The sequence below is a fragment of the Vombatus ursinus genome, unplaced genomic scaffold, assembly GCF_900497805.2.
Source record: "Vombatus ursinus unplaced genomic scaffold, bare-nosed wombat genome assembly UNPS02007612.1, whole genome shotgun sequence".
Classification (NCBI taxonomy): Eukaryota; Metazoa; Chordata; class Mammalia; order Diprotodontia; family Vombatidae; genus Vombatus; species Vombatus ursinus.
Window position 1 is genome coordinate 9253836 of NW_020947390.1, and position 26514 is coordinate 9280349.

A 26514-nucleotide genomic window follows, 5' to 3' on the forward strand; every position below is an offset into this window, starting at 1 on the left:
AAATATGCCTTAAGCTTGGAGAAAGAATAGAGAAGAGAAGGTTAAATAGTGGGGGGGGTGTAGAAAAAGTAATAACTCAAAGTATACATGTCCTTTCCTTACCCTTTCTATGTAGGTCATATAAAATAAGGCTTCTAGAGGAGAGATTTTCTTTTTTCCCCCATCCATCTGTTAGCACAATGGATATGTCATGCTTACTATTCTTTTATCCATCTTTTGTCTGCCTGATTATTTAATTTTGTCTGATTTTGAGGAACCTTTTTCTGATTAGCCTTACCCCTTGAGATATCAATTCATAAATGAACCAATACTGGATGTTAAGAGATATAGTTTCCCAAGTTACAGGGTCTTTCACAAGTCTGTGCCATTATATTTATCATTTGCCTATCCTAAAAATAATGTTGCTACTTTTGAACTTAATGACTCTTCTCCCTCTATTGGCCAGGTACCTCCCAATGGTCCATGCATCCTCAGAAGGACCTTGTTTGGCCAAGATACATACCATCCTTCTAAAAGAAATGAATTCTAGGGCCCCTGTCACAGGTATACCTCATCTACAGGAGAGTGCATTTCCTCCATTGAAAACAATACCTTCTGCCTGCATCCCCCACCTCAGGTCCTTTTGCTGTACTATTCTTACCCTATTCTTTAACATATTCCCAGGCAGGTTAAGGGGACACACAGATTGTTTCCATACATCCCCTCAAATGTAGGTTTGAGAGGAGTCTATCTCTAACTTTCTTCTATAAAATAACTTCTCCCTACCACAGAAACTAAATGCTATAAGTATTCAATTGGTGGGCTGGACTTTATCATGTACCCAAAGGGAATAAGGAATATACCAAGGGACATATTTTTCCCACTCATACTGCAGTGTGGTTGATAAGAAAAATCAGGAGTTTATTCTACAAAATTTTTTTGTTTTCTTTTTCCCTAAATAAAAAGTATGTGATGTTTTTAAAGTTCTCTTTTCAAATGCCTATACACAGGTCAAGTGGCAACATATTATAGTGATAAAAGGGCATTTTTCATCTTATATTGCAGTGCTCATTATAAATATTTATAAAAGGATCACCATCAAAATTATTGTATTCTATGAATAATCATCTGTTTCAGAGAATGAAAAGACAGAAATTCACTTCCATGCTAATATCAAAGCATTCACAGTAGTTTTTTTTTTTTTTTGATCTGGTCATTCAATCAGTTTCAAATCTAGCTAATTTTACTCTGATCAAATGTCATCTTTCCTTTTTTGTGAATGTTGTGCTACAATCTAAATGTATTGTGTGTATAGAGAATCTCTCTGCTCTATCAGTCAGGTTACTATATAAAAAATAAAAAGGATATGAGGTTAGATTGGCATGATTTGTGCATTTATGCATTTTAGATGCTAAAATCTAAATGTATTGTGTGTATAGAGAATCTCTCTGCTCTATCGGTCAGGTTACTATACAAAAAAATAAAAAGGATATGAGGTTAGATTGGCATGATTTATGCATGATAGGGAGTGGCTGTTTGGGCTTGTTATTGCATTTTTTTATTGTTGGGTCGTCACCTTTTATGATTCTTCCTGCTTTCTTATTGATCTGGATCTGTGCTTTTCATTGGGATTCCTACTGTGGAAAATCCCTCTACCAAAGCAAATCAGCAACTTTACTGTAGCCTATGGTCTTAGAGCATTGCCTGTGGCACAGAGATGTTGTGATTTGTCCACAATTACATAGTGAATTTACACACACATAGGACTCAAACCCAAGTATTCTGGACTCTGAGTCTGGCCTTAACCCACTATAACATGTTGCCACTTGACCCTAAGTATAGGTGTTTGAAAGATAACTTTTTGTCTAGGGAAAAACAAAAACAATTCTCTAGTATAAATTCAGAAAGAAAATGTTCTGAAGAATATTCCAGAAAACTCAAAACATGAACATATATTTAATAGGTAATTGGAAAAAAAATGCATGTCAAGTCATCTGATTATGAAATGAGGTAATAAGGTGACTACTCATTTTACTTCATTCAAGCCTTGATTCTTTTTCAGGATAGTTTTGTCTTAGTTACTCAAATATAGTCTGTTTTTGGACTGAATTATTAAGACCATTGCCTTAATTTTCCATACTACTTTATATGTGTTAACACAGCTATAGATGACCACAAGCAAAATTACAAGGACGAAAAGATATAAAAATCAGGAATGTCAAAAGAAAGGAAAACAAAGGGGAAATAGAATAGAAGACTAGGAGAACAGAGCCCACTGGCACATATTCTTTTGTGCCCAAGCTGTGAAAACCAAATGCCCAAAATTTGCTTTCTAATCAAATGTAGATGCAAGCAAAGCAGGGTAGATGTGCTCTCACTCTCTTCCTATCTCTAATGGGCAGATTCATAGCGGACACACTTTGGGCACAGGCCCTGTCTTTAATGGACAGATTCATAGTAGACAAAAAACTAGTTACAGATTTCAAAATGTCCGGATAATATCATCTATTTCATGTATTATCCATTTTTTCTATGGAAGGGCAATGGAGTTTTCTCATCTTTGTAAGCCTAATAGTTTCATTTTATTTCCATTTCTTATTTTATCTAAGTCTTATTTTATATATCATATTTCCTTCCTCACAGAAGTACCAACAATTTCTCCATTTTCATTTGTGTCCTACGGGAAATGAAATGAGGAAGAGACATTGTATCTTTGATATTTGTAAGCTGTTAAATCACCTTTTCAGGGTGGAGACTAGAACATTTTTACTGATGATCTCCACAGAATTGGTAGTAAATTATCTCTAATGAAAACTTAGTGTTTTTAATTATGCTTTTGAATAATGAAAATTGACAAGCAAAATTTGATTTTATATCAGAATATAAATAATACCAGTGTTAATGAATGACATAAGATCACTATTGTAAATGAATTGTCATTATTCTCATATTTAAGCATGATATTACCAGTTAAATTTAGTTTCCCAAGTCAAGGGAGCAGATAGTAGATAGAGGGCTGGACCTGGAGTTTAGAAGACCTACGTTCAAATCTTGCTTCTGACACCTACAAGCTGTTTGAAAATAGGCAAGTTACATCTCTGAACCTATTTTCTCCTCCTTAAAATGGATATAATAGTATCTAGAATAACTTTTGACAAGGGTCATTATGAGGCTCATATTAGATAATGTTTACAAAGTGTTTCATATACTTTAAAAATACTTATTATAAATCATATTTTAGAGCAGAGTCTAAGGTATAAACAGCCAATACAAACTTATCAAAACTCCCAAGCATTCGTGCTCTGAGTAGGTGCTCAAATTTAGCATCTTAGGCCAAGACAACAGATCTACATGATCTAAGATATAAGTATATGTAAAGTCTAGCCAGAAGAGCAAAGAAGAGAACATTTTTGTGTCCACTTATTGTGTGGTTTTAGGGTTATAAACAGGGATGTGCTCACAAATGTTTAGCAACCAGTTCTTGGGGGAGGGGGAAGGGAGCAAGCACAACACATTTTTTTAGTTTAATCTACATTGGTAATATTTTATCCATCATTTTCTTTTTTCTTTTCTTTTCTTTTTTTTTTTGTTGATGAGGCAGTGGGGTTAAGTGACTCGCCCAGAGTCACACAGCTAGTGAGTGTTATGTGTCTGATGCCAGATTTGAACTCAGGTCCTCCTGACTCCAGGGCCAGTGCTCTATCCACTGAACCACCTAGCTGCTCCCCCCAATCATTGTCTTAATTCTAGACAATCAACAAAACAATAAATCAAACTTTGATTTGTAGTAATTGCCAATTTTTGAGGTATAAATGGTTGCACTGAATATTTAATGATTGTCTCACAAATTGGTACGAGCTGACTCCAGAACACTACTGATAAGTTCATATTACCTGTCCCTTCATCCCTAAAAAAAGCATGATAATACCTGCTTAGATTGCATCATGGTGTTTTGTTTTGTTTTATATTTGATGTTAGAGAGAAATTACTTGGAGAAGTTAAGAAAGTTAGCAGAAAATTAGCACTATAGAGGCTGAGAGACTCTTTTCTATAGTCCATACAGCCTTACTAGAGCCCTGATATCTGAGTTGAGCTTTTTTTTAAGTTTCAAAAGCTTTGTATTGCTTTCATCAATCAATACCTGTCAACAAACTTCGCTAATATTCATTTCATTATCCCATTTTATGGCTATTTTGTGTCTCACACTTGTTATATAAGTTTGAATATTCCATTTTGCTTATTAGCAACTATAACTAAACTTTATTTTTCAAGTAAAAAGAAAAAAATAGTTAATTGTGTGCCATGTAAAATGGAAGGTTTATCTATTGCTCAATTATTGGATAAAGGTCTCACATTTTTAAAAAGTTAAATTATTGTTTGTAAATATTAAAAAAACTGTAACTTTTTGCTGAATGTGAAAGGCTTGAGGGACATTTTATACTGTCAACTTTTTCAATACTATTCTAGTGCCTTGTCATGACATAGACATGGCTTTAGGTTCCTGAAATCTTTGCCAGCAAGCCCTATCAAATTGAAAAGGCCCCAAGCATATTATCAGCTATGGACCCTCTCCACTGCTAGAAGACTAGTCTAAAAAGACTCCTTGTCAGAGACCTGGCAATGACTTCTTTGGTTATGGTCTCCAACAAAACTGATCTCAAAAGGACAAAGGCATTTGATTCATTTCAGTAAGTATTTATTGGGAAGGGCAGCATGAAGCAGCGGACAGAATATAGACTTCAGAACCAGGATGACCTGGGTTCAAGTTACACTTTTGACACATACACAAATCATTTAATGTCTCAATAACTCAGTCTATAGACTGCAGATGAGTTGATGATGTGCATGGTTAAAGACACTTTCTTCTCTAGGATATATCTACACTTATGAAATCACCCACCAAGACTGAAAAAAATTTTTAAAAAGTATTTGTTGTGGAAAAACTATGTATGGCAGGACCATGTACTATGGGAAATGTGATAGTCTAAGACAGAGGTTGGCAGACTATGGCCCAGCAGGCAAATCCAGCCCACCATTTTTTTTGTATGGCCCTAAGAACAGTTTTTACATTTTAAAATGAAGTTGTATTTAAATTGCATTTTAAAAATAAAATTGCATATAATAATGTAAAAGTTATTCTTTGTTTACTGGCCATAGAAAAGCAGGCAGTGGGCAGTGGGCAGTGGGATGTAGTTTGCCAACACCTAGTCTAAAACATAAGCCTTGCCTTCTTGGAGCAATCTTAAGATAGTGTGTGTGTCTTTGGAAAGAGTTGAAGAATATTTTAATCCAAAGTGTCATATGGGAAAAAAATGGGGGGGAAAGATAATTTTCAGAGAGTGGTGGGATGGAGGTGTCAATGCCATTTATGATCATTGCGGATGACATTTTTTAATGTCATTTTAAAGAGTAAACTTTATTTATCTTGCTTTATTCCTTCCCCCTTTCTACTCATAAGCAATCTGGAGTTTCAAAAAAAATGCTTAACTTCCCTCCTTGTACACAGAAATTATCAGCAAATCTCTAACATTTTTCTTTTGCTCATTATTCCAAATTCCTTTTTTAATTTTCATGTTCAAATGCTCCGGTTTATCAGTGGCCTTATTTTTTGAGAATTAGAATTAAAGGCTACAAGCTAGATAAAGTATGGTAGTAATTAAATGACTGGCACAGCTGCATAGAATTGCTACAGCTGAATGACCCTCAAGTATGAGGAAATTGAAAAAAAAATTCTCCAGACAGATCCTGTACTATAGTGAGATCAACAGAATGTAAGATTTTTGGAGGCAAGAAAGGTGCTGTTTCTAGCACCTGGCACATTTCCTGGTACAAGGTGCTTAATAAGTATTTATTGATTGATTTTTTACAAAATTAGCAACTGAAGCAGAAAGATATTTATGTATATATGTATATGTATGTATATATATATATGTATCACACACACACACACATATATACATATATAAAATTATCAGGGCTCATATTTTTCCCAGATTATTTCCTAGAACCCACTGTTTATTTGCTGAGATTCTCCAAAAGAATAGCCATTCAACAGCATCATTTTCTATCTTTGTGCTTTTCATTTCCTTTAACATTAAGAATTTTCAGAATATGTAATATTGATACAGAAAGCTGTGTGTCACACAAGAGTCAAATGAATTAGGTTGAAATTCAAGGTATATGTGTGTGGGCCAATAACTTAACCATTCTGCTGGGTTTCAGAGTTTGTTTGTTTTCTGAACTACAAAATGAGGGGTCGAACTAAATTACCTCTAACATACCTTCCAGGAAAACAAACAGACAAACAAACAAACAGGGTCACACTTATTTTGGCATGGAAGTAATTCTGCATTCTCAAAAGCTATGCAAATGGAGCTTCTACACTGGCAGGTCCTATGAGTCTAGAGAGGCTTCTGGCAGAGGTCTGGTGATAGAATGTATCTCTGTTGTCCCAGGGCCAGCCTAACTAGTTTGGCAATAATCCTTCCCAGGTTAATTATAGTCTGACGAATTTTTCAGCCTCTTCCACTCCCCCAAATCGTCCAATAGGGAATGGAGGCCTTGAAATCTACAAGGATAGATAGAAAAACCCATCCTTAACAAAACACCATCTCTTAAAACATTAAAGTAAATACTGGGAACCATTTGAATAAGCAATATTTGTTAAACCCAGAACCTCTTTTCCTCCAGCTGCCTTTTCTAGTGTAGCCCTGACATCTACCATCATGTGTTCTCCTATAGCATAAACATCCAAGCTTCACAAAAAACACTAGCTCTGGAAAATGACAAACCTATGCTTAGGTCTTTACCAAGATAGTTTACTAGTGTGTTTTTTATGGATGTAAATGAAAGTTTGTCAGAATTTTTGTTCTTCAAACATCGATCTATTCTACCCATATCAGCCTGGAAAATATCAGAAGGAATAGATTCAGAGTTAGCATAGGCAGCAGGGTATCAGATTGAAGAACTGCCAAAGTCCAGGTGGGTGAGTTGGTCACACTTACTGGTAAGTCGTTGGGCTGACATTGATGCGTCGTGGATGGCTGCCTGATTCAAACTTGCTGGCAAGGGTGACATTGTTTCCAAAGAGGCAATATCTTGGCATTCTTACACCAACAACTCCAGCCAGGACAGACCCTGAGTGAATCCCTATCCTCATCTGAATAAAAGAAATATACATGCATACAGGAGAGAGAGGGAAAGAGAAAGAGAAAGAGAAAGAGAGAGAGAAAGAGAGAGAGAGAGAGAGAAAACATACGTAAATTTTCATTTTCCTCCATAAACATCAAAATAAGAAATATAATTAACTTATTACTGAAAATAATACTGAAAAAATTCTTGTTGTACCTCAGATTCAGTGATGATATAATTTCAATTAATTAATCAAACAACAAATATTTATTTTGGGCACTTTCTACATGTCAGGCACTGTGCTAGGCATTGGGAACAGAAAGATAAAGATAAGTTATTGCCTGACCTCAAAAAGGATACATTCTAGCAAAGAACACAGATGTATATATACAAGTATGCATAAAATACATACATGACAGTTTTGGTATGGGGTGACGACTAACACTTTGGAAAGGCCTCATGGTAGTGCTTAAGAACCTAAAAGGTTCTTAATAGTAATATTTAATAATAATAATAATAATAATTAGTATTTATCCTACTTTTCTTGAATATTTTGACACTTCCAAAGATCTATGATTTCATAAGTGTGGATACTCTCCACTGACACAGATTGAAATATTTCACTGACTTAGTAAGATGGTTTCATTAGTTATTATTACAAAAAAAAATTACCTTGTGGTCAGCTTTTTGTTAATGAATTTTGCCAGAATTTAGCGAAGGTTAAACAGTCTGTTGCTAAGTCCATGTGCAAAGTCTTTCTAGGTTGGTGGGTCTTGCCACGTACTCCATTGGAAAAACCTTCGACACCCAGGATTACTGCCATACCCCTAGTGAACTAGTTAAAGAGGACTATGGTGAAGTAAAGTCCCTCCTGCTAACGAGCTTTGCATATGGAATCAATATCTTTTTTAAATATGTAAATATAAGTACAACAATATAGCTATAAAGAAACAATCCAAATCAGGGTTGGAAGCCCTCAGACCATGGAATTCATTCACTCAACAATCATTTTATTAAGTGCCTACTATGTGCCAGGAACCATATAGGTATAATGGACACAAAGACAAAAATGAAACAATCTTCACTCTCAAGAAGCTTATATTCTATTGGTGGTAAGTATTCAACAGGTACATGGTCATATGAGTGTATATGTATACACACACATATACATATATACATTCACATATATATATAGATAGATAATATTTATAGACTAAATATGAAGCAAGTTTGGGAGACAGTGCTAGTAATTTTGAGGGAGGCGAATCAAGATACATCCTGTATGAGGTGGCATTTGAGTTTGTAAAGGAAGTAAGGAAATAAGCATTTATTAAGCATCTATTATATACCAAGCACTGTGCCAACATTTTACATATATTACCTCATTTGAATCTCACAACCCTGGGAGATAGCTGCTATTATCATCCCCATTTTATAGTTGAGGAAACTGAGGAAAACAGAAATTAAGTGATTTGCTCAAAGTCATAGCTAGTAAGTGCCTGGGACTTCATTTGAATCAAGGGGTTCTTGTTTTCAGGACCAGCACTCTATCCACTGCAACACTTATCTTCTCTTTAAATGCCAGATAGGAGAGTTTTTATTTGTGCTAGAGGTAACAGAAGAATATTGAGGCCTGTTAAACATGAGAGTGACATGGCCAAACCTATGTTTTAAGAATATTAATTTGGCAATTGTAAAGAGGATTGATTGAAAAAAGGAAAAATTTAAGACAGGGAAACCAATTGAGACTATTAAGATAGATAATAGCTGATGAAGACTTCATGTCCATGGGCTTGATCTCCCTCCATGGAGGATCAGTGGAGAGAAGGGTACATTTGTAACCAAAAAAGCCTGGCAACTGATTGGATAAGAGGAAAAAGTAAGTGTAGACTCAAAGATGACTCTGAGATTTTGAATCTGCATATCCGGGTCAATAATGATGTGCATTCTCAACAGAAATAGAGAAACTACAAAGAGAGAAAAGTTTAGTGGGAAAGAAGGAAGATAATTAGCTCTTTTTTGATACTACTGAGTTTGGAATGTCTACAGGACACATCCAATAGGCATGTGATGACGCAGACCTGGAGCTCAGTAGAGCTACTAGAGCAGAAAATATAGATCAAAGTTATTAACATAGAAACATTAATTGAACCCATGTGAGCTAGTGATGTGGCTAAGAGACAAAGCTTAGAGAGTGAAAGAGAAAAGAATAAGAACGAAGGCTTGGGGAACATCCACTTTTAAATGTGTGGTTCATGGATTATCATCCAGCAAAGGAGATAGAGGAGTGACCAAGATAAGAAGATAACTAATAGAGAGAGATTGCACAAAAACCAATCCAATTTATAGGACTGACCCTGCAAAGGAATTCAGTGGCTACAGCAGATACATTTTAACCCCACTTAGAGATGAATCTTCTCCTAGGTTCTGACTCTATAATTTTGGGATTTACCCTGAAGATGTATAGGACAGTGCTGACAGGTCACAAGCGAACAACCAGAAGACAGTGCAGTACAACAGAAAGAACACTGTATTTTGAGTCAGAAGATCTGTTAACTTAGCTTTGGCACTTACTATCTGTGTGCCTTTAGGGGACAAGTCATTTATCTCCTCTGGGCCTCAGGGAAAATGAACATTAGTCTAGATGATCTCTGAGGTCCTGTCCAGTCCTAAAAATCTGATGTCTTCAAAGGGCAAGAACTACTTCTCCATCTACTGTTCAACATACATATATATGAATTTCCCACTAAGACAAGCATGATGACTTTCCTTTTGGTAGTATGTATCAGAAAAATATAATGAATGGCATTCCTGAGAATAGAAAATATGCTGAACCTGCAGTTTCATCTCATCCTATTTCATCCCTCATTACTGACTATGTGACTCTGGGCAAGCCAGTTAACCACATGAGCCTTGGTTTATTCATAGCTGTACAATAGATTTAATATGCATTGTGCCTGTCTCATAAGGTTGCGAGGATCCAGTGAGCTATGTCAATGTATTTGAATGTATTTTATAAAGGTGCATGTTCCACATAAGTATATACTATGTAGAAAAATTGAGGGAGACTACTTCTTGGCTAAGCTACATTATGCAGGTGAGTAAACAAAAATAGGTCATAGACTAGGAGCAGGACTGTTAATCTCTTGGTCACATGTGCTCCAGATTGGCTGAGACTAAGGGATGAGGAAAGCAGAGAAATGATACTATAGACTATCGGTCCACTGGCATCAATGTGGCAGAAAGGCAGCTGGGTGGCTCCGGGGAGTGTTGGACTTTGAGTCAGGAAGACCTGAGTGCAAATCTGGACTTTGATACTTACTAGTTGTGTGATCATGGGTAAGCCTCTGAACATCTAGCATCCTCTTCTTCCTCATCTGTAAAATGGAGATACTAATACTGCTTGCTTCACAGGATTGTTGAGAAGATCAAATGAAAAGCCGGATCTAAAGTGCTTTGTAAGTCTTTAATTCTAGCTTTTATCATCATCATCATCATCATCATCATCATCATCATCATCATCATCATCACCACCACCACCATCAACATCACTGGAGATACTTTGAGAGGAACTATTAGCATCCAAAAAAATTTACAGAGCCAGAGGCAAATAACCCCCATTCTCTATCATCCCTGTCCTTGATATCAGTTACCAAAATGAAAGACCAATATATATTAACTTCACATTATGGGCCTAGGATGATTGCCTGGGGTGGGGGGGGGGAACCTTCCCATTGTAAGGCTGGCTGTGGCCCAACTATAGCTCCTAATGCCATTATGTATTGATTCAAAAATGTGTGTTTTACATGGATAATATGATTTGATAAAATAATCCTATCCACTCCTTTTCCTTTCCATCCCCCAAGAAAACCAAAGACCTACAGAATTCAGAGCTATCCTTGATGAACAATCTTCTAAGATGTACAAAGATGAAAAGAGTTGATAGGTTCAGGAATAGAGAAGAGGGTAAATGAGAAAAAGTCTTTTTTAAAATACATCGGTATAGTCCTTTGTTCAGAGTCAGGGAAATAATGGGCAATCTTATTATATTTCTCCTGTTTCTATTTTCAGTCACAGATATACCAGCCTGTTCCTGTGCCAAATTAACCTGTGCAATACAGATCTGCCTAAGGGAAATTCATAACTCCAAGGCCAAGTCAGTCAATGGGGACTTCCTACCATTACAGAGATCTTTTCAAACAGGAGACGCAGCAGAATGAATGAACATTGCAATGACAGTTTTCACAGTCTCATTATTTTATGCTCTTCATTTTTAAATTACACCCCTATGCCTCCATCCTAAAGTCAGGAGGCTTTTATTATTACATTGTCAGGAAGAGAGATGTCCCAGAAAAATACCTTAAGGATTTTGTTGGGGGGGGAGGAGGTTAGTTTTTTTTTTGTCTGTTTGTTTTCTTAGTCCACTTACTAGAAGGATATACAAAAGAACATAATCCTTGGGAAGTCACAAGTAACCCAGGCTCATATCTCGTAATGAGTTGAGATACTAAAATACAGTTGCACTGGGAAACAGGGAGACCCCACCAAGTCCCTTTCAAATTGAATCATCAATCTACATTTTTTTTTACAATGAACTCTGATTTCCTTAGAAATCAGCCTATGTCAGAAAATTATTACCTCTCTCACTTAGGTGACATAAGCAAATTTCCAAAGGATATAGTGAAACATCAAATACCACAAGGTGTTTATTCCCATCAGACTTAAGACTGAGGTCTTCTTAGGCTAACTATGGTTACAAGATTCTAGCTATAACAAAAAAAAAATTTTCCTCACTTGAAAAATATTGATTTGGTCCTAACCTGACCCACTAACAGCCCATGAGCACTCAATGATCCAGGATAAAATAAACTGAAAGTTTATTAAGTTACAAAATAGAACTATAGAATTAGAAAGGTTCTCTGGGGTCTTGCCAAAACCCTGCCCAAAACAATATACCTAGCAATTGGTCATTTAGCTTCCACTTGAATGACTAGATTTATGACTTTTGAAGGCAGTTCCTATTAGGAAATTCCTCTTAATATTGAGCTAAAAATTTTCCTTCCTACAATTTCCATCTACTAGACATCTTTCTGCCTTCTGAGGCAAAAGAAAAATAAGCTTAATCCTTATAGTATCATGAAATGTCCAAAATGAGAGAGGTAACCTAGTGAGGCCACATCAAGAATAATATGTTTAGATTTGGACACCACATTTCAGGAAGTGCTTTGACAGGTCTAGAGAAGGGCTTTGTCTATTTGCAAACCCAGTTGAAGGAAATGGGAATGTGGCGCTTAAAGAGAATGCAGGGAGGAAGGAATAGTCAACTTTAAGTATTTCAAGGATTTTTGTCACATGAAAGGGGAAATAGGCTTGGTTTCAGAAGGCAGAACTAGGAACATTAGCCAGTAGCTTCAGAGAGACAGACAGAATCACTGTAAGAAAAAAGAATTGTCTAACAATTATAGCTACCTCGAAATAAAATGAGCCACTTGAAGAATTAGGGGTTTCTCCATCACTAGAAAAGAGGCTGCATAAATTCTTGTCAGGGATTTTTTTAACAAGATTTTTGTTCAGGAATATGTTGAACTAAATGAGCTAGTAAATCCCTTTTAAACTTCACAATACTATAATTTTGTGATTCTACGATAGCTTATTGTTCATTGCTCCCATCAACCAAACATCTCATGGACTTTCCTGTCTCTGAGCTTTTGCTCATCTCCTGACCCTTCCTCTGTGCTTTTTTTCCTGATCCCTACTTTTTTATTCAAAGTCCAGCTTAGAACCCCCAGCCTCCATAAAAACTCCTCTGACACACAAGCCCAATGATCTCTACCCTCTGCTGAACTTCCATAGCATTTAGTGTCTATCCCACCGCTTTGACACTTACATGTCCCTGCCCTGTAATGCTAGTTATATTTTGATTTGTATATGTTCCTCATCTTCTAACCAGACCTTAAGTTTTTTGAGGGCAAAGAATGCTTTATGTCAATGTGCAACTTCTTTGTCCCCTACCATGCTCTTGAGAAATTATTAGGATACTCTGGCATATAGAAGACACTCAGTAATATTTAGCAATATTTAATAGATTTCTCAAGAGAAAAAAAATCAACCCTAGAAATTTTGGTTCATACAGCAAACAAGTTAATTAAAGTCCCCATTTGTTCTAATAGAGCTCTACATCTACATACAAGGCAGGTTGAACAGATTTACTGACAACTTTGGCTTCTGAGCAATACCATCAGTTCCTCAAAGACATAGTGTATTATTTGTGTGAATATTTAATTTTGGACTGGACCTGTGATATTAATCATATTGAATATATTGCTAAATTTACTGGATTAAAATTTAAGCTATTAAAAATTAAAAGTCCATAATCAGGTATATTCATAAAAATGATTAAAAATATCTTTGTCAGGCATATGTTAAGGATTTCAATAATGTAGTGTGGGGAAATCTTTCTACCCACTCAGATTATAATTCACCTTAGTAAATGAGTCCTGGTAAGTTGTTTGAGACATAGTGATTTTCCAAAATACCTCACAGCTAGCAAGTGATAGGACCGGATCTGAACCTGGGTTTTCCTGCCTCCAAGCCCATATCTGTATCCACTACACCAGGCTAATCACACTTAAGAGGATGAAAAAGAAGAGCCCTGGCATTTTATTAATCATGTACTTATTGAGGGCCTTTGATTTACTCAGCACTATGCTTGGTGTTTTGGAAAGGAAAACATGAAACATAGCTCTTGACCAATAAGGATCTTATTATCTAATTATAATCTGTCAAAATAAACCAGGTATCTTTCTGTTCCACAACAAAAATAGGACTCCTTCACCTCCCTTGCCTGAGTCTCTCATTATTACTGTGCTTCTCTGGTAAGGAACATTCATCAATGTTTCATTGACTTGTGCATTTCAAACTGAAAGGCATCTTTTTTTCTAGTTTCAAAAGCTCAGAATTCTCAGGACGAATACAATCTCTTCATATATAACATACAGCACAGGATTTCTCTTTTCCTTGTGAGTCTCAGAAAAATGGCCACCTGGAGAAGGAGTCCCTGTGGATATGTGACATTTCTCCACGGAAACCAGAAGCTGCCTTGCATTTACCACCGAATTACTGGAGTGTGCCATGGCCATGGACACAGAATCTTTCCACCAAATCTTATTACAATGTGGATTTGCTTTGAACATTGATGTCTATGATAAGTTTTATTTCACAAAAAAATTGATAAAAATTACTTCTAAGCTAAAAAAAAAAAACAAAACAAAGAAATTGAAGCCTTAGAGCTACTTTTCCACCCCAGAAGAAGATGCTGTAATATAGCTGATGATTCTGAAGAAATACCAGAGGCTATTAAGGAAAACTTGCCATTTCATGTATCTTTTCCTCTACTGTCATTCTGGAGTCTTTTATCTGTGTAAGTTTCCTTTGTGATGGCCCAAAACTCTCATGGATCTATGGTCTTACTGAAAGTACAACTCTTTTCAGTGACATAGGTCACAACCCATCTATGTCTGCCCATCTTATGCTATCTTTGTCCATGTCCTCCCAGAAATATATGCTACATGACCAGTCTATTGACCATGCTGGGGCCTGTTTTTTATTCTCTTAACATTTCAAAAATACCAATGGGACATTAGGGTTGTCCAACAGTTATCTCTTATTCTCTCCATCTTGTTTTCTGGTTATACATTTCTGTGCATAATAACATTCTTTAGAAAATAAACCTTCTGTGTAATCATTTAAAATTAACTTCCTTTTGCCTTCTCTTTTTATCAATAGCACAACTGTCAAAATGGGTATGATTCAGTACCACTTGTACAATGTCCATTCATACCCATTGGACAAATCTGTCCCATCTTGAATACCAATAACTAAAAAATGTCTATTGACAGTCAAAAACTGTTTGATTCTTACCATCCTTTGCTTCCTTTCCCATCATTCTGCTACCATCACTGCAGAAGTAGAAGGGAGACATGTGAGCCCCTTTGTAATCATCTTTGCTTTATATGTTACCATGTCAAATAATTCATCACAGAGTGGTCAAATGTGCTTGTGATAAACCTTCCCATATTTAAATGGGCTTGTTTTTGGAAAGCAGCCAGTCTATTTCTCTCTACCCATACTTCCCCGGTATAGTAGAAACTGCCAGAGCTTATGTTCCACTTGCATAGCCTTCACAAATCTGGAGCTGACTATGTGGAACCATAATATAATACAATTTTATCATCTTTTTTTTCAGTATTACTACAATAAAGAAGGCAGGGAAGTTGAACTATGATTGGAAAAGCCAGCAGGTGTTGACAATAGCCTTGGTGAGGGCACTACCCTCTCTTATTGGCTGGGATTGCCTGCAGCCAGCCGATAAAAGCTGTCAGTGGTTTTCTAGTGTGATAGGACCTGTCAAAGCTTGTACTTCACTGGCTAAGCCAGTGACAACCCAGGGTCAATTCCACACCATGAAGAAATGTGATACTGCAAAGGGATTTTGCTCACCAGCACCTTTCTCATCCAGAATTCCCACCCAAATTTACTAGAATGCCACTATCTCCACAAATTCTATTTCATGTCTCCAGCCTTTCCCCCTTCCCCCTCTACCTTTATGTAGCCATTCACTTATGCACTTGGGTATTAATTTATGCTCTAATTAGCTTTCTGTACTATATTTTTCCCTCCTAGAAGGTAAAGTTCATGAGGGTAGCCAAACTTTGTTTCTATCTTTAGAACCTATCACAATGCTCCATTCATAGAAGGTGCTTAAAACATAAGTAGGAAGACAGAAGTAAGTAGGGCAGCTAGGTAGCATGGATAGAGTGCTGAGTCAGGAGGACCTGACTTCAAATCTAAGATACTTACTAACTGTTTGACCCTGGGCAAGTCACTTAACCCTGTTTGCCTCAGTTATCTCATCTGTAAAATGAGCTAGAGAAGGAAATGACAAACTATTCTAGTATTTTTACCAAGGAAACTCCAAATGGGGTCACAAAGAGTCAGACAGTACTAGTTGACTAAAGGACAGCAGGAAGACAAGTCTTTGATGGCCAGAAAATAGCCAGGGTGAAAACAAAGGAATTTTTGCTACTGACAGGTATACAAAATAAAAGCAGGAAATCTGGTCACAAACACAAAGGAGAATGACCTTACCTTCTTCCCATTGTTACCCCAGTCAGGGTTTAAATGGGAGTTATAAAAAACATTCTAACCTTAAGTGAGATAGTGCACAGAGACCATGGACTTAACATTATGATGAAGACAATTCATTTAACTTGGCTGAGTTTCAGTTTCCTGGAAATTGTAAAATGAGGAAAGTGCTTCCTATAGTAACTACCTCATTGAGTTGTTATGAAGATCCAATGGGATAATAAATATAAAGCTTTTTTGCAGATTTTGAAGTGATACATAAATGCTGCTGCTGCTGCTACTGTAGCTGCAGCTGCTGGCCATTGGGGTTGTTATCAGTATTGTTAGCCTGGGGCACTCTGACTCACTCTTACTCTGCTACACTTACTTAGATGCTTTGACTGCTATCTTAGGCTATGGATAAAAGGAGCTCAGCCCACTCTTGCCAAAAAGAAGCTTTCTAGGGGCAGCTAGGTGGTGCAGTGGATAGAGCACCAGCCCTGAAGTCAGAAGTCAGGAGGACCTGAGTTCAAATCCAGCCTCAGACCAAATACTTGATGCTTACTAGTTGTGTGACCCTGGGCAAGTCACTTAACCCCAATTGCCCAAAAACAAAAAAACAAAAACAAAAACAAAAATTTCTAATCATCCCACCTTGGTGGGTAAGAAAAGAGAGCACATAGATAACGCGAAGAGCTGAACTCAGATGAGCAACAAAGTAGAATGGAGTTGTCACAATCATACACTTACTGGAGAAGAGAGATCAACAGGCATGATGATATCACAAAAGGAAAATAGCAAGTATTTATTGAACACTTAACTTGCCAGGTGCTGTGCTAAGCACTGGAAATACAAATATTAGTAAAAAGAGAGCTCCTGCTCTCTAGGAGCTTACGTTCTAACTAGGGATATCACATATAGAAAGAAGCTTAAAGTGGTTGGGAGTGGCGATGGAGGAGGCACCCAAGCAAGGTGGAGAAAGAAATCCAGAGTTGGGACTAAAGCCCAGAGAGGAATCAAGGAATGAACGTGACTGGGCAAGTCATTTTACTTAAAATGAAGGTGCTAGGAGGAAGTGATCACTCAGAAGAAGGGACCTCAGGGGAAGAGTGAATTTCCAGGATGAAAAGATTATTGGGTTATGGTGGAAAAAGAAGGTCAGAAAGTCAGCAGTGGAGCCTAGATAGGAATGAATGTGCGAACCAGTCAGCAACTCTGTAACAGTGGAAGTGTGAGTTGCTCTGTCACATACGTGCTTGGCCAAATATGTCTCCTATATGTATTCCCGCCACATATGTGATCTGGTCACACAGTCATTTGACATAAATTCCTTCACCTGCTATGTGCATTTCCTCAATGTGTGCTTCCCGATCACATGTTCCCTGAGTTTATTCCCTCCACCACTATACACACATGGTAACACGGGAAAGCATATGGGGGAAGGGAGAGAGGAAGTAGCTTCTTGTCATTTTATTTATAATGCTATTATATTAAATCATTTTCCTTTTTAATTTAGATTGTCATGCTCATATAAGAGCAAACACATGGGTAGTTATTTGTAAACTACTGTTTTGAGTGGGTGCTGATACATGGAGTACTTCAAACCTAGGATAGCTTTTATGGGGGGGTTCCCATCTTATAGACAATGACCCAGAGGCTAAAAAGTATTTGTTGAATTGAGTGAAAATGACCCTCATTTAAATGTGCTCTTATTTAAACATATTAATTCCATAACAAGTTTCAATTGGTCAGCTTCTAGGAATGTTCACAACGATTCATGTACAAAAAGATTTGACCAAACACAGAGTAATAATAATGACAACAGAAATATAAATAATAATAATAATAAATAGAATTAAAATAATGTTTTATGGTTTGCAAAGTATTTTCATATGTTAACTCATTGTGAGGTAGGTGATATTATTGTGACTGCTTTACAGATAGGTAGACAGAAGTTAAGTGACTTATCCAGAGTGACAAAGCTTAGTAAATTCCTAAGGGTGGATTTGAACTCAGGGCATCCTGCTTCAAGTCTTATGCTCTATCTTCTGTGCCACCTGGCTGCCTTATAATATAAAATGAAGTAATAAAATTTCTACAAGCTTAGTCACTAACAATGTATGTAATCAAAACTGTCCATTTCATCTTCTATGGTCCTTTCTCCCCCATTTCTAGTCACGAACTCTTCGCCCTCTCCATAGCTGCAAAAAGTATTTTCCTCCTCTCCTAACTTGTTCATGAAATGACCTTTAATATATAGGTCATTTATCCAGTTGAAGCCCAATTTATACTCAAAATATTTCTTTTGTCAAAATCATTGTTTTTAAAGTCCTAAAGGAAGTCTTTCCCTACTCTAGTAGGTTATGACTGTCAATGTGCAGACAGACAAACATGTTTTTGGCATATAATCCTTTATATACTCTTGTTGCTGAGTCATTTTTCAGTTGCATCCAACTCTTTGTGACCCCATGTGGGGTTGTCTTAGCAAAGATACTGAAATAGTTTGCCATTTCCTTTTCCAGCTCATTTTATACCCAAGGAACTGAGGTAAACAGGGTTAAATGACTTTCCCAGGGTCACACTACTACTAAATGTCTGGGGCCAGATTTGAACTCGGGAAGATAAGTCTTCCTGACTCCAGGTCTGGCTGTCTATCCACTGTGCCATCTAGCTGCCTTATGTACTCTACTTTAGATTACACATTGTGTTTTTTTAATGACATTTTCCCCACTTACATGTAAAAACAATTTTAATTCATTTTTTTTAAAATTCTGAGTTCCAAATTCTCTCCCTTCTCCATCTCCTCCCCCTTCCCTGAGATGTAAGCAACTTTGACATAGGTTATACATGTGCAATCATGCAAAACATTTCCATATTAGTCATGTTGTGAAAGAAAACACAGACAAAAAAAACACAAAAAAATAAAGAAGATGAAAAATCGTATGCTTTGATCTGCATTCAGACTCCATCAATTCTTTCTCTGGAGGTGGATAGCATTTTTCATCATTAGTCCTTTGGAATTGTCTTGGATCACTGTATTGCCGCTAATAGCTAAGTCATTCACAGTTGATCATCATACAGTATTGCTGTTACTGAGATTACACATTGTTTGAAAGTATAAATATTGGACAGAGCAACATCAAAAAAGTTTCCCATATGTATGCTAGATATATGATTAAATATATGGTTATTAATCCCTCTAATATAAAATATGGAGAGCCAAAAAAATCAGGGTCTTTTAAAGAGGTCTACTGAACCTCATAGCCTGAAAGAATTAATGTTGTTTTGTTAGATTCTTAACATAGTACAGAAAATGATAGGTATTAGAAGAACCTAGTTAAATATGTATAACCTTCTTGCTGATGGCAAGCAAGGCAAGTTGAAGCCATCGATCATTCATTGTTAGGGTAACTGTTCACCTATATCTGGGGAACTCCTCAAACCTCCCTTTGCAAGGGTGGGATTCAATAAGAACTCACTCTCCCTTCTGAGGCATGGCTTTTCTTGCAAACCCCAATCCTCTCCACCTTCCAGTGGAAGAGGGAAATAGATGACTTCCACCTTCCCTGTTCCCCTTGGTCCTGGGGCTGTGTTATTTACCAGGTATATCAGCCCACTCTCTTTCTTTCAGGGTACTCAATAAACATTTGTCATCTCTTTTAAATGAGTAGCTCTGAAACTTCACTGGAAAACTCTAAATTGAGTTTTCAAAACCTCAATAATTGAAAAAACTCTGCACCTTCCAAGGTAAGCATAATTAATAAGCAAGGTCAGAATTATATGACAATGCATCTTATGGAAGATAAATAAAAAAGAATTTAAGCTGAATGTAAAAGGTAAGGAATAACCAGATGTGTACATTGCCAACTACTTTCACTAGAAAGCAGAAAAGGATTAAGCAGTTTTATCTAAGAGTTAGAAAGGATCACTGAATCCCAGGAGAATGGTTTCTGGGGGTGGAAAGTAGGAGGACAGAACAGAAAAGTGGAAGCATTAGGTGCCAACAAACCAGGTTAAATATCTCTTTCCTTGCCCTGGGGCCTAGGGGGGGGGCAGCGGCAGTGGTAAATCCCTGCTTCTGCTCTTCTAATTGGTGCTTGGTTTTATACTAGATCTGACCTGTCTTCACTACATGCAATCTCAACATGGCCATGTTTCTGCTTCATGCTGGCCTGATCCTCTATCAGGTCTTCATGGCTTATTTTTTCAGAAGTCATTTCTAAAGGTTTCTTTCATGTATCTCACCACTTACTGTGGCCTCCTCCTGCTTCTTATTTGCACTGGCTTCCTGTTTCTTCTCTCCGTTAATCCCATTCCAAGATCAGCCTCAAGGGCACAACATAGCAGTCTGGGTAACTGCTTACACAGCAAATCTGTTCCCTTTCCTCCCTCTCTGATTCCCTTTTCTTCATGAATGTGGCCAACGTTTGCATTCATATTCATTTAGAAATAATTATTTTTAAATTAGCAGTTGGAAAAGCTATTTCCTTTTTGACATTCCAATATAAGGAACATTAAGTTCCTAGCAAAGCATCAAACATTCCATAGATCTGAACTATTTATGGTGATGAAGGAGAAGGAAGAAAGTGATAAATTGCTGGAATGCAAGAAAACTTTTCACTTTTTTCTGTCAGTGTTGGATTTTAATTCAGAAACTTGTTAAAAACTACAATTTTCCCCCATTACCTGATCTTTGGTTATTCAACCACAATAAAAAGGTCACTTCTCAATTCAATTTAATTCAATTAAATAAACATTTATTCATTGCTGCCAAGATGGTTGGAGACACCCAGTTTTCCAGAGCTAAGGCCCAGCAAACAGGCTGTGCCCTGAGCTTAGAAACCAACAATCCTTTGAGCTCACCCTCTGGAAGATCTCAGCCACAGAAAATACCAGAATTGCTTTTGGTCATGAAGTCTTGCTGTGAATCAAGCTTGTCATATTGTTGCTGTTACCCCTCATTGTCAAGGTTATAGCTCACTGTGTACCCAGAGGTATAAGTATTAAGATCTCCCTACACTAAAAGGGTGCCCTGACACTAGGGGCAGGTTTCAGGCACATGTGTCCTTGCTTGCAAGTCATTTCCCTCATTTTGAAATTAAACTTCTTTTTGATTCCTGACTCTTCCTGTCTCTAGCCTGCTTTGTTCAGCTCCAGCCACCCACAGGTTAGAGGCTAGCTCCATCTGGTTGACATTAATTGGTGTTGCAAGTGGGATTGGACATAGAACTGGGCCATTGGACTCTCTGGTACCAGTGGGGAACAGAGTAGGTTAAGCAGGAGATTTATTTCTCTGGAGTCCAACCTCCCCCCCAAATTGGTTTGTTCTCTGCCCTTGTCCCTGCTCCAATCCTCTAAGCTCCACATTGGTTGAGCATGTCATTCTTTGTGAGGAAAACTCCAAGGCCCATCCCATGACCCATTTCATCTCAGGGTCTCTCTGGTAAGGATATCCCTTCTTAACTGCACACCTTTATTAACTGCCTTCTCTGCATGCCTCTATACAATTGCAACTGCTTGCCCAACTGCACACCTTGGTAATTTGTGTGCCTCAGCCAAACTAGTTAAAATTAGAATTGTAATTGTGCACTTCATTAGATATTTTACATTTTACAAAGACACAAATAGACAAAATGATAAGACGGGTAAAAGACAGACACAAAAAATTCTGTGTCATGCTTGTGTTGTGAGTTAGATTCTATTACCATGAAAGCTTTAAAATGTAGTCAGTCAGTAAACCTTCTAAAGGCTGTAGCCAGAGAGTTTAGAACACTGGGAAAGGTTAATGTACTTTGATAGTTGAAGCAATCATCTCAGTAAATAGGACTAGCTCCCACTTTAGGCTTTCCAAGGGAGATTAGGCTAGAAGAAAATGGAAAAAGAAAAAAATTTTTTTTTCCTCCTGTCGTTTCAGCTTTGGCTATGTTGGAATTACAGAAGTAAAGTTAGATGATCAAAGTTTGTGGAACTACTAAAGCAGATTAAGGAGTTTGAAGATTTACCATTTTTTTAAAATTAGGCAACTGGGGTTAAGTGACTTGCCCAGGGTCAACAGCTAGTAAGTGTCAAGTGTTTGGTCTGAGGCCAGATTTGAACTCAGGTCCTCCTGACTTCAGGGCCAGTGCTGTATCCATGCACCACCTAGATGCCCCTAGATTTACCATTTTTAAGACTGCAGAAGAGAACTCCTGAGAGTTTTGGGTAACTCCAGGAACTCACTCCCTTCTGAAATATCTCAGTAAGTTTTGGGTACCACTCTGTAGAACTTGTTTTACGGAGAAACAAGAATCAAATTCTAAAAGTTAAAAGTAAATGGCAAGATTAATAGTTTCATTGTTCTAGGGCAAAGAAGGAAGACAGCTAGTTTGGAAGTGATCACAGAGTGAAGAAAGAAAAAAAAAGAAAAAAAAGTAAATGGTTTGTACTTCATAGCAACCTCTTGTTAACCCTTCCTTGAATGATTGTTTAATTATTTAAATTATTTAAATGATTGTTTAAATGATTGTTCAGAGCCTCTCTCCCTATTAACCCTTCTCATCCCAGATCATATTCCCAAATACAGGTGTTGGGAAAAAAAATGCTGGGACAATGCAGGAAAACCTGAATTATATTCTGCCCCTCCAGCCATATAGTTCATGACCCAGGGCCCACCTGATGGGGGGGGGAGCCAGCAGCTGCATTGGGACCCCCACTGTCGGTGACCTCAATAGACCTGTGCCCCTGGGCATCCTGCAGCCTGCCCCTCTAGGCAAGCCTGGGGGCATCATCCAGGTACGATAAATCCTACCCACCCTGTCTTAGCAGTTGCAAGTGGCCCCAGCCCCAACAGTGCCTGGCCCCTAAGCCACAGTTTTCTGGGGGGATGGTGTCAGCCCATGGCCAACATCTGCTTTGCCCTGACACCAGGAGCTACTACCAATGGGAAGGTCCTGGCACCAGCCACCGCAGCCCCTGGACGTCCCAGCCCCTGGGATTTCCATTTTTCAGCCAGTGCTTTTTGCCTACACCCTCCCCCAAGCCCAGTCAGTGTCTCCAGTTCAAGCCCAACCCTTGGTAGGCCCTGTCCAGCTGTTGCCTGAGAAGATCTTGGTGCCCCTGGCAGCACCTAGCATGACAGTAAAAGATGAGGTGGAACAGCCAGCCTCTGCCCTTGGTGAGCTGTGTAATCTTAGGTAAGTTACCTTATCTCTGTTTGCCCCAGTTTCCTGATGATTAAAGAGAAAAATAATAATGGTACCCACCTCCCAGGGTTATTGTGAGGATCAAAGCAATATAATGATTATAAAGTACTTAACACAGTGACTGGCACATGCTAAGCACTATATTATTATTATTTCTTCAATTGGATGTAATTGTTCTATACCTGATAAAGTGGTTTTAAAATGCCAAAGGTAATAAGATCAATGATTTTTATATATGATAATTTGTAAATGCAACTGATGTCATCTGAAGTTTTGTTTCAGGTTTTAAATACATGATATTGTTTGTGTTATTGTATTTCTAAATTCTCTTATATTGTGAAATTTGAGAGACCAAGAAATGTTAGAGAAAACTTTTTAATCTGGATGCTGTTACACATGAATTGGACTTTTAAAAGAATGTGATAAAAATAGATATTTGAAAATTGTTAAATATTTAATGAGATATGTTTGTTATAAAGGAGATAATAATAAATAATATCAAATTTTCATTCAAAATTCTTGATTATGAATGTATATAGGGCGGTTTAAAGATGTAGCTTCAACATATCAATTATGAGTCATCTATCAAATATTTGTGGTGTCTGAAGCCCCAGAATATGGATAGTTTTAATTTATAAGTGAAGGATAAATAAAATGTTAACTGTTAGGAAATATCAAGCCCTAAGCTATGGTTAGTGAAATTTTGGTATTTAAGGTAAAAATTCCTGGGACAGTAATTTACTATGTTTTGAACTTTCAATACAGGGATAGTTGTCTGAATTGTTATGAAGCCAGTAGTGGAAAATGGCATGTGATACAATCTGGGAACCACTAAAAGTGAATGTCTGTGCTTGAGAAAAGTTTTGGGGATGACTTGGGCACAGCCTAAGTAGGAGCCTCCTGACTCTATTTCCCCATTGTGCTATTCCCTTTTTGAAAAGGAAAATTCCAACCTGGTTAATTCTTAACCTTGCTTTTAACACCCTGTGACTACATGATTGGCTACCCATGCCTGGAATCAAACAGAGCTAAGGGAGCTTTTCCCTCTGTTATGATATAACTAAATCCCTTTTTTTCCTTTAATAGCAAATTTCTATAATCAAGAAGTTTTGTAAATACAATACTAAATCTATTAAATAATAGATTGATACTGGAACATCTCTGAGTCACAATATATTGCAAGTATGAATATCTTACAATTTTAACCTATGTTTATTGTCAAATTATAATATAGGGATGATATCCTCCTAAGGGGGAAATGATTAAACAAAGCCATAAGAAAAAGATGTAATGTGAAAGTTTTCTAATTAAATGGAATAGTATATTTTGAGAAAAACAACAGAATTAGACTGCTTTCTCTTAGAACTATATATGTATGTATATGATTGGCATCTGCATTTATTTAATATGGAAATTCAGGCTTGAAGTATGTTTTAATAATAAGTTCTCAAAATTGAGTTAAGGATTTTACACATAAATTATATTAATAATGATAAAGAAAGTGAAATTATTTTCCCATTTTAAGGTATCTGATCATTTTAAAAGTCAGAAGAACTAATTTTATAGTTGGACCCTCATAAAATTTTAAAAATATTTTTATATCGGGTACAGAGTTTAGGTAAAGATAGAAACATCAAATGGTATATAAACTGGAATTCTCTGAAGTTTCAAAATTGGAGAACCAAATTTAAATGATATTACTAGCAGAATTCTCTAGGAACCTCTAGAATTGGAACCAGAGAAGCAGAACCCTTTTTAGAGCTGTCCTAAGAATAAGCATATTGTCCAAGAAAAGATATCTAGGGACCAGATAACTACATGAGACATCTGGGACTACAAATGTGCTGATTAAGTGTATATTGAGAATGGGTTACTGGGATACAAGGAGACTCTATGTTAATTAATGTTGGTGGTAACTATCGTATTGCTTTGGTCTTTTGTTTTAAGATGTTTATGTTTTAGTTTTCTTGGTTACTTTGTTGACATGTAAATCTCCCTTCTCAGTACTAGTCCATTGTGAGCCCTCTAAGTAGTCTGATCTGCACCTGACTTAATGTAATTATGCAATTATGGGAACTGGGAGAAAACTTTATTGCATTGTTTGAACCCAGCCCTGCATGGCTGGGAAACTAGGCCAACTCTATGTGCTATTTAGAGACCTTTAACCAAGGACCTATATGATGCTGACCAGAAACTCAGATCCAAAGATTGATACAAGGAGTTTTCTCACAATTGTCAACCCATATGTCTTTTAAGGGCCACTACCAGGTCCTTCTGACTACTTCCACAGCTGCCAAGCTTGTGAGTATACACTGAAGAAAGCCCTGCTCCTGAGTGGGTGGCAGAACACTCCAGTAACCTCAAAGTTCATCTAAAACAGACCCAGAACCAGCCAGCATCCAGATGAAAAAGCTATCCCCAGATTCCAGATGAGAGTTGAGCATACTGTCCTAGTTTTTTTCTTTTCCTCTTCTCTTTTGTTATGTGCCCAACCATGAAGGCCCTGATTCAAGTGCGTATTTGCATTTTCTCCCCCTACATTCTTGACCCCTCCCTTTTCTGTTTGCAAGCCAATAATGGCTGGCAATGATACCCAGGACACACTTCCCTAATAGGTCCCCTCAAGGAACTGGTCCCCTGGGCAACATCTCATCCTGATCCAACTGGCCTCTCATGGCATCTTGGCTTATCCCTGCCTCTCCTTTATTGACCATAAGGGTAGGGGTTCTTTCAGACCCCCTTCTTTTAGCCAAAAGGGGGAAATGTCAAGATATTAAGAGATATCCTATTTTCCAGAGCTAAGGCCCAGCAAGCAGGCTATGCCCTGAGCTTGATATAACAACAATCCTTTATACTCACCCCCTGGATGATCTCAGCACAGCAAAATCCCAGAATTGTTTCTGGTCATAAAGCCCTGCTATGAATCAAACTTGTCACATTGTTCTGTCACCCCTCATTGTCACTGTTGTATGTGGCCATAGGAATAAGTATCAAGATGTCCCCACACTAAAGGATCCTAAGCCCCAATAGGGGTGGGGATCTGGCACATGTGTCTTTGCTTGCAAGCCATTTCCCTTACTTTGAAATTAAACTTCTGTTT

The 26514-nt window shown here is 37.4% G+C and overlaps 1 protein-coding gene across 1 annotated transcript in view; it reads right to left on the reverse strand.

Annotated features, from left to right (window-relative positions):
* Positions 1 to 26514, reverse strand: part of GUCY1A2 (guanylate cyclase 1 soluble subunit alpha 2) — a 430789-nt gene that overhangs the window by 40906 nt on the left and 363369 nt on the right. The window contains exon 7 of the mRNA XM_027849552.1: positions 6984 to 7138. Within this exon, the coding sequence (XP_027705353.1) occupies positions 6984 to 7138 (155 nt within the window). The remainder of the gene's footprint in view (positions 1 to 6983; positions 7139 to 26514) is intronic.